The 9,903-nt window shown below is 36.7% G+C and overlaps 1 protein-coding gene across 1 annotated transcript; it reads right to left on the bottom strand.

Annotated features, from left to right (window-relative positions):
- Positions 1-6,429: 6,429 nt before the first annotated feature.
- On the bottom strand, positions 6,430-6,804 carry LOC129956614 (uncharacterized). The gene has a single exon (XM_056068546.1). The coding sequence runs from the start codon at positions 6,802-6,804 to the stop codon at positions 6,430-6,432; it is 375 nt and encodes a 124-aa protein (XP_055924521.1).
- Between the last annotated feature and the right edge of the window lie 3,099 nt (positions 6,805-9,903).

Genomic DNA, 9,903 nt, shown 5'->3' with positions numbered 1-9,903 from the left:
TTTTACATTCATTATTTCGTAAAACTAGGTCATTTTGATATATTCCTTTTTTTTCCTAACTCATTGGCGCTTTCGTCTTACAGGTCAACAAATATTGTTTGTACCCAATTCGACACTCTCAAATTGTAACGGAAAACTTTGGAGAGATCGAAGACTATTTTGGCATTATCCGCTGCAGCGTAATACCACCATTTGGTTTGTTTCTCCCTTTTTCCTATATGTGCCAAAAAAAACCTCATGTTGTGTCGAACTTACGTCGAGATTAAGCAACAAGAAAAGTGTACTCATACAGAGAACGAGAGAGTAATTATTGGAACCTGGGTTAGTGAAGAACTAAAATTAGCAAAGAAGGGATATCGCATTACTGATGCAAGTCCAGTTTATACAGTGCGAGTCAAAAAAAAGTAAACACTAATTTTTCATGTGTGAAACAATATATAGCAAATATATTATTGACTTGTAACATAAATTAATATTGCATAGTTAAATAATTAATATTAAAATATTTAAATCGTTATAAATATTAAACAAATTGTAATTACAAGAAGAAATAAGCCGCTTAATCAAAAAATACACCCATTTTTGAGCGTCAAAAAAAAGTAAACACTGACAAGTCTTTCACTATAACGTTATCAATTTTGTAAGTGCCACCACTTTTTTTTCACAGAATCTTAAACAAAAGTGAATTCTTGATGTACATTTCGCTCTTCTGTTAATTTCTGAAATTTTCTGGAACATTTTTAGAAAACTGGATATGGGGAAACAAACATCACTAGAAACGAGAAAAATAATAATAAATTTGAAGAAAAACGGAAAATCATTACGTGAAATAGGACAAATTGTCCAAAAGAATCATTGCACGGTCAAAAAAATCATTGACAAATATACGAAGTATAAGCAGATTAAGGATTTTGAAAGAACAGGAAGACCAAGAAGACTTACTGATGCAGAAGTTAGAACTGTAGTACGAGAGATAAAACAAAATCCAGCTGAAAGTGCTGTAAAGATAGCGCAAAATGTATCTCAGACATCAGGAAAATCAGTAAGCGCAAGTACTATAAGAAGAACTCTTAATGATCATGGGTTACATGGTAGGATACCGCGTAAAAAGCCATTCATATCGAAAACAAATCAAAATAAGCGCCTGAATTTTGCTAGGAAGTACGAAAAAAATGATTTAAATTTTTGGAATAATATTTTATTTAGTGATGAAAAAAAATTTGAAATTTTGGCCCCTAAAAAGCAGTCGAAAATATGGCGATCGAAGAACGAAGAATTTGATGATAAATGTACAGTTAAAACAATTAAACATGGGGGTGGCTCTATTATGGTCTGGGGATGTATGGCGGCAGCAGGGGTCGGAAATTTGGTATTTATCGAATCTACGATGGATAAAATAGGCTACTTAAATATTTTAAAAGAAAATGTTGGCCCCAGTGTTGAGAAATTAGGACTGTCACGAACTTGGATCTTCCAGCATGACAACGATCCAAAACACACATCTAAAATTGTAAAAGAATGGGTACTATATCGGACACCCAAGACTTTAGACCATCCTCCGCAGTCTCCAGACCTCAACCCCATTGAACATTTATGGGCATATTTAGATAAAAAAGTACGCCAAAGAACGGTTTCAAATAAAGAAGAATTGAAAAAAACTATCTTGGAAGAATGGCAGAAAATCCCGATCGAACTGACGAAAAAATTGGTAGCATCTATGCCTAGAAGGTTAAAAGCTGTAATAAAATCTAAAGGAAAGCAAACAAAGTATTAATTGCTAATTTTTTTCATTCTATTTTGCTATCAGAGTTATCTGTTTACTTTTTTTTGACTCAGAAAGTTGGCTAGACATTTGTTTAAATTGAGCTATTTCTTTTTGTATTTTGTTTTAGCTTAACATTTATAAGCTGTTAAATTCTAATTAAATGAACATTTAATTTTAAGTATTTGTTTTACATTATAAGTCAATAATGCATTTGAAATAAAGCATTTTATACATGAAAAGTTGGTGTTTACTTTCTTTTGACTTTCACTGTATATATATATATATAAACTGCAAATTTTAAAATATTTTATCAAAGTTTTTTTAAAGTGTTTTTCAAAAGGTTTTTTAATAAATTTCTAAAAAAAATTAATTTTTCGGATTATTCTTCTGAATTTACTTTTTCAAGAATTCCATGTTTTTTTATATATCTTCATTATAATAAATAAATAAAATTATGCAAGAAGCTAATAAGAAATTCATCATAGCGCATGGCCCGTCGCGCGCTCAAACCAAGGGGCACTGTGGATAGCTTTGTGTCAGGAGCATTCACGGAAAAAAAATTACTGACACAATCATTATGTTATAAAAATCTTAAAAATATAAAATTTGTGGAATCGGGAAGTGTAAGACATGTCCATTAGCAGGTAAGGAAGAAATCAATAATGAAATCTCAAAATTACAAATATTCTGTAAAAACAAAAACCTAATTGTTCACAATGCGATTTAAAATATATTGGCCAAACTAGCACCGCGCTCACTTTAAGAATTAATAATCTTTGATTCGATATTAAAAACTTTATAAAAAATAGGACTACTGACATTGAACTGGAACACCTTCGAAACCATAACTTTAATAATATAAATATCTACATTCTTGAAGACAATGTCAACGACTTAAATAAAAGATCAGACTGTAATGATTCAGCTTCTTCTCTGCTTGACCACGTTCCTTTTTCCCACGCTCCATAATTAGCATCCAGACAGCAGTATCAGCATGGCGACGCCCTACCGCAGTGTAAGTGCTTCCCGAGTGCCAGGTGGTCAACCCCTTTAAAGTAAGGACATCTGGGCAATTAGTGTGAGTCCACATAAGGGACCACACATGCAGAAAACGGGTATTTGAAAGAGATGTAAACCTGCATTCTTGACATTGTAGAGGGTGGCTCTTCAACGGATTCCCACGGTCGACGGTAGACCAGTGAAGTTGTTGCTGAACGATTATTGGATAACCGGGAGCTAAATGTTCCGATGTGAATGAGGGTGGGAACAGAATAAGAGTGCGAGGAGGTTGGAAGAGAAGGAGGAAGATAGCGGTGAGAGCGGAGTGTCCGACGAGAATTCCACTCGAGAAGATTCGGTGGATCCCTGGAGCTAAGCCTGTGTTTGCTAGAACGCTAAGAGTCGGTTAGCTGTTTTCTTGGGAGGTTTCTCCGAAAGTATTCGAGGAACTATCCTTGTTGTGTCGAATAGAATACTAATAACTCATTTAACCTAGAACCTAGGTGATGAACTGTCACTTTGTGTAAATAAAGAATTTGATTATAACGCTACCCTTTATTGGATCGGACTGGATCGAGACTTTACAGCTTTAATATTTGGTGGCAGCGGTGGGGTTAGAACTTTGCGCAGTAAGCTATCATTAGATAACTGGACTTGTGTTTCAGACTCGGAAATTTCTAGTCTGAGAAAACTAACAAAATCTAGGTTCAAAAAAGATCGACGAATGGAACTCAAAGCTAGGAAGAATCGCTCAGCTGCAAGAGAGTACGGACTCAATTTAGAAAGAAATTCTCCAGTTACAAGTACGACGGGTGGGCTTTTTGCATTATAATTTTTGGGTTTTTTTATATGTGTAATTTTTTTTATCTGTTGTTGTAATTGTTTAAAAATAACTTCAAAAAATTTGGGCAGTTTGCCCACCAAAACTAAGCTTTATTAGTACCAAGAATACCAGTTTAATTATGTCTCTGTTTAATTGTTTAGTGTTTGTGTTTTGTTTTTCTTGTTGTGTTGCTGTGTTCTATCCTGCTATTGAGAGATGAACCATATGTGTGCGATTATTATTTAGCTGATAAAGATGGTTTAGACATGAATAAAGTGGTGTATGAAAAAAACATCTCATGGAGATTGGAATTTTAACATTTTTTTAAATAGTATTTTTGATTACAGTAAGCAGAAGATGTATGCAGTACCAACTGCAACATTGCAGACATGGCACGAACCAAAAGCTCTAAAAACAGTTTCACTGCCGTGTGAAGAAGTATTTGGAAAACCTGTAACTTATGAAGGCCCTTCATATACTGAATTTAATTGGAAAGCATTAGCAGATTTTAGCCTCTCAATATCCGATTGCTTGTATAGAATCAGTGGAAACTAAATACCAATTAACCATTCCTTTACCAGCAGCTGTTTGCAGCAATAATACTGTAATGAATAACTTTCCTGGTTATTTAACTCTACAAAATATTCTTATTTTCCAAATGCTAAGGACCTTTCGGAACTGCAAGACATAGGGGAAAAAAACAATAAACCAAAAAGGTATACAGTGGAAAAAGTGAAAGTGCATACAGTGAAAGGAAGATACATCTGCCTGTAAGCAATATTAAAGATATTATTTGTGGGGTGAAAGACATTAAAAATTAGGCAGATTCCATCAAAAGAAAAAAAGGCAAGGACATCTTTATTCTAGCAATTGCATATGACCTGAAGATTATGTTCAAATGAAAATAAATGAAGATTATGTTCAGCAATGGTACAGAAGACGAAATCCAAAGTATGTAATTAGAAAAACAGGCCTTGTTATTCACCCCTTTTACCAGTACATAGCTGCGTCGCCGGACGGTCTTATTAAATAAGGAGAAAATTATATGTTGTTGAAAATCAAATGCATTTTCAATCCCACCAATATGACATTAATAGAACTCTATCAAAAAAAGAGTAGGATTCTATTTAGTTGAAAATGGTGGAGAAATTACCTTAAAGAAAAGCATAAATATTACCAAATACAGTGTCAGCTAACAGTGTCAAATCTTAATAAATGCATGCTTGTTGTTTTTTACAACGATAAAGCAGCAACCGATGGCGAAAAATATTTTGTTCAAAAGATATATTTTGACAAATTGCTCTAGCAATTTTTTTGAAAAATTACATAGGTTCTCTTTTACATATTTTTTAAATGTTATCGAGTACTGAAATTTATAAATATAATTATCTTTTTAAAATAATTATTACTCTTAAATATTTCTTAATTTAAATATTTCTCTTTCAATATTTTTAGAACTTCCTTAGGTCGTTCCCCTTTTTCAGATTTCGCAATAGTTAGCTGCGATGATAAATTTATATTGCTTGAAGATGGTTTAATCTTTAGTTTGTGGTGAAGCTTATAACCAGAAAATAACCTCAGGACGCAGGTGATTACTTTTGTCTAGTGGCCTTTTTACTCGTCTACAAACCCCAACGTTGCGAGTTCAATCCTACCCAATACAACTTCCTCAAGTTAATGATAATCTTGATCTTGATGGACTGCTTATTTTTGTTTCCGTGTTTCAGATATATATTTAAGTTGGTTTATTGTAGGGATAGTGCTATCTACTTGCGATTGAATGTCTTGCAGTGTTTGACTTGATGTTGATACTATCACACCTTCTGCCACTGCAGAATAGGACACGCCAGTCTAGGAGTTCGGTCTATTACGATTCTTCGTGCTTCTTTGAAGGCAAGATTTTAACTTGAACTGTTTGGATCTTTCTTTTTTTCCTTGTATCCAGCAACGGCAAAGTTTAGAATAAGCTGGGTGATCACCTTTACAATTTCTGCAGCAAGGAAAGTTAGAACAAGTTTAGCTATCATGATCGAGGAAGGAACATCGCGCACATGCCTGTGTACCCCAACAAGCTTGTACTGTGTATCCAAACCTTTGGCACTTAAAACAGCGCAAAGGTTTGGAATGTAGGGTATTAGAGAACAATTCTCAAGTATGCAACTACACTCAAGAGCCAAAACATTATGACCACCTGTCAATAACGAGTTGGCCCCCATTTGGCGCGCAACACTGCTTCAACTCGCCTTGGCATGGATGCCACAAGTCCTTGGTAGATGGCCGGAGACAGATTGTACCAAATGTTTAAGCAACAGTCACGCAAATCCGAGATATTGCGAATTGGTGGTCTTTGAACTCTGAGCTGCCGTCCCATGTCATCCCAAAGGTGTTCTATCGGATTGGTATCCGGTGTGTTAGGCGGCCAGGACATTAACTGGAATTCAGCATCATGTTCCTGGAACCACTCCAACACAATTTTAGCCTTGTGACACGGGACGTTGTCCTGTTGGAACATTTCATTTCCAGCTGCAAAAACAGAGGCCATGTAAGGGTGCAACTGGTCCGCAATGATGTTCAGATACCCTGTAGCATTCATGGTATGCTCTACCACAACCACGGGTCCCAGAGAGACCCGAGAGAATGTCCGCCACCACCGGCCTGTGTATGATTACTGTACATTGAGGGAGCAACTGTTCGCCTGGAAGACGGCGTATCCTGACACGACCATCGGCGCGATGCATGACAAACCATGATTCATCTGACCAGGCAACTCTCTCTCACTGATCCATTGACCAGTCGCGATATTTCCGAGCCCAGCGCAGGCGCAGTTGGCGATGACGCTTGGTCACCAAGGCACACGAGTGGGACGTTTGTTGCGTAGCCCCATATCCAACAGTGTCCGCTGAACAGTGTGCTCCGATACTATTCTACTTGGCCCGGCATTGTATTGGACTGTCAGCTGAGCCACTGTCTGGCCCCGGTTTTGCTTCACCATGCGAGGCAGTCTTCGACGACCTTTTTCTTTGATAGCGTGTGGACGTCCAACACCATGTCGTCTAGTGCTGCTTTCACCGTCATTCATCCACTTTGCATAAGTACTAACAACTGTAGATCGCGCACAACCCACGAGTCGTGCAGTTTCGGAAATACTTGTTCCGAGCCTTCGAGCCATTACACTCTGCCCTCTATCAAAGTCGCTTAGATCCGCAGCCTTTCCCATCACACACAGAAGTAAGTGTAAGAATGGTTCTTCAGACTCTCCAGCAGCAGTTAAATACCACTTCCACCTGATCTCGTGCCTTCCAAGTCATCCAGGAGAGTTCATTGCAAAATGTAGGGGTGGTCATAATGTTTTGGGTCTTGAGTGTAGAACGGATTTGAGAACTGTTGCAATCTAAAACTGAGAATCAAATTTGTGCTGGTAACAACTGCTCGTCTCTTTTAATCATGATTCTTTTAACTGCAATAAACATTTTAATTTTTCAAATGTTCGAGTATGTCACTTTTCTGTGTCGTTTTGTAATTTTGATTTCGAAATAACTCCTTTCGATTGGTTCAGACTAGTATGAGCTACAACAGTTATTTCATGGGTAATAATATCCTTTCATTCATTATTTATCATTTTCATTCTATAACCAGTTTCTGGGAGCTGACTTCAATCAAGAGAATATCATTTTTGCATTTTTTTAATTCATTTAACATTTCCGAAATTTTCTAGGAGAATTTTATGAATTAGGATAGCTGATATGGCATTAAACGAACCGTCGTATCTTTTTATAACAAAAAATGTCATTCACAAGATACTTCCTTTAGAAAAAAGGTTGACGGACGCATGTCTCTGTCGGAACCAAAATTCTGGGAACCCATAATTTGCAAGCGATGCATCATCCTGGTATGCCGCCGTGCACCATGGAGCCCAACAGGGAATAGCAGTTGTCGGCTCTGGTTTTCTCCAGGCTCGGTACTTTTCCTAGGGGTAGTACCGGGATATAGACATAGAGAGTGCAAATCTAATCCTTAAGCGCTGGTTTCTCGTTCCCAAAGAAAACGCACCACCAGCCAAATAACAGAATGGGCTCATTACGCCGCCCGACTTACGGAGCAGCGTGGGTCAAAAGGAACGCAAAGGAACCACCAGGATCCCATTTTGCCCCTAACATGTCGCCATGCACGGCCAACATATGGGTTTAATAAATAACTCAAATGAAAAACACAACACCAACACAAATGGAAATGAAATATCAATTCAACTCGAAAAAATGGAAATTAGAAAATAAAAATAAGAGAAGGGTCGCTATGGTGACACGATAGCGCGATACCCGTATTTACCAAAAACAGTATATCCCTTGGGATAAGAAAAGATCCCTGGGTATTTTGGAGTTGGGACGCCCGTACTCACCTCAAGAAGGTGGGCCCCTGCGGAGGAAAGTTTTTTGGAGAGAGGACGTATAATTTACACAAGGTGCAGACGTTTGTGTCAAAATTTTCCGCCTCTCTTCAGGACGCCTCTCTACGAGACGTTTTTCTTGATTTTAATTGTTGTTATTTTCTTTTCTAAAGTCCAGCGTTCGCACTATCGAGAGAAGAATGTGATTGCCATCGCAGTTCACGTACTTTTCTTGTGCGGTACACTGCTAGCTATCGTGTCCTTTTCCTCACAGCGGACGCAAGTGAGGGTCCCGCGGCAGTTCACCTTTGAGTGGCCAAACCACTGACTATTAAATCATCTCAGGGGGATTAGGTATGTATAGCCTGCCAAGTTTTATGCACCCGGCATTAATAAATTCTGGTAATTTTGGAGAATATGGTGTTTGGTTTCAATCATAATGTCGTCTCGCTTTATAGTACTACGGCGGACATTTGTGACACCTTGAGACTTTCATTGTAATTAGGTTTACGGGAAGATTCAATATTTCGCCACATATTATGACACCCTTAGATATATTTAATGAATGGTGAGGGCTGATATTGATAGATATGGTAGATAATGATTTTAATTTTTTTAATTTGCTGGGCTTGCTTTCGAGAATTTACCTCAACAACCAAGTCACATGATCGCGTCCTGCGAATAGACGTAATGTCACCAAAGTTGCAGCAATAGCCTTCGGCACTAAAAAAGGTGAAACGGTTTCAAATGTTTCATTGTTGTCTGAAATAAGTTTCGTGATGAAAAACTTGTTAAAACGGTTATCAAAGTTTGTTGAGAAACACTTTGACGCCCACTAAAGGGACCCTTATTACGAGGAGCCATACGATATGAAAGATAATTCGGGCCTGACGGCATCGCCCGCCACTGAGCCCAACAAGGAAAGGCAGCCACCGACTCTGGACTTTTCCATCCTCGACCTTGAAAAAAGAAAGATTGATTGCACTTACTGAGAAAAGCAAGAAATATTTAAAAAGTTATTTGGTATTCTTGGTAAACCTGCAGCAAGACAAGGCACAAAAATCAATCAGGAAGATATTTTTGTGTTTACTTTTTATGAATGAGATGATATAAGTCGCTTATGTCCTGAGAAAAAAAATTTTGTTAATGTAAAGGGAGATTAAAACAAAAAGATAAAACAAAAGGCAAATAAAAATTCGAAAATCAAAAGGAATGATTCTCTTCAACTTGATAGAAGTATAGAACTAACTTAAAGAGCAACATTGAAATAAAAAATTGGATTTAGTAAATTTGCTAAGCTTAGACCAAAATATTACATATTAGCTGGAAGTAATGGTACACATTCTATATGTGTATGTATCATCCACCAAAATATGAAATTGATGTTCATTCCATTAAATATCAGCATTCAAATAATGGAACTATATGTTTGTAGTATAGAAAATGAAACATCTATATTTGGAGAATGTTCTCAGTGTCCTAATGAAAACTTCAGATGAAATAATTTACACTGTTGGATTTCAACTCACGGATCTATTTCAGTTACTCAAGTTGAGTTCAATGAAGAATTTGATTCATTTGCAAAGTGTATGCTAAGCTTAACAAGACAATTTATTGCAAGGCTCAATCAAAATATTTGAAAATATCATTCAAGAAGAGTGATAGTTGTCCTTGATTTTTTTCTGAAAACTATTCAAGGACAAGCAACAATTCATCCACATGTAGTTTATGGAAAAAGGGGTGAAAAACATCTCTTGACAAAATCTATGTGCATCATAAGTGACAACACGAGACTTGACAGCAACAGTATTTTCTTTCTAAATTACTGTAATCTCTCATATAAAAAAAAAATCTATCTAAAAAAAACTTGTCTATTTTAGTGATGGCTCTTCAACTTAGTATGATAACCGTAAGAACTTTGCCAACATTTAC

The sequence above is a fragment of the Argiope bruennichi genome, chromosome 11, assembly GCF_947563725.1.
Source record: "Argiope bruennichi chromosome 11, qqArgBrue1.1, whole genome shotgun sequence".
In the NCBI taxonomy this organism is placed as follows: Eukaryota; Metazoa; Arthropoda; class Arachnida; order Araneae; family Araneidae; genus Argiope; species Argiope bruennichi.
The sequence above is the reverse complement of the archived record's forward strand: the minus strand, read 5'-3'. Positions and strand labels throughout refer to the sequence as shown.

Excerpts from the sequence above, each read along its gene's own strand:
- LOC129956614 (XM_056068546.1), bottom strand. The coding sequence starts at position 6,804 with ATGGGAAAGGCTGCGGATCTAAGCGACTTTGATAGAGGGCAGAGTGTA.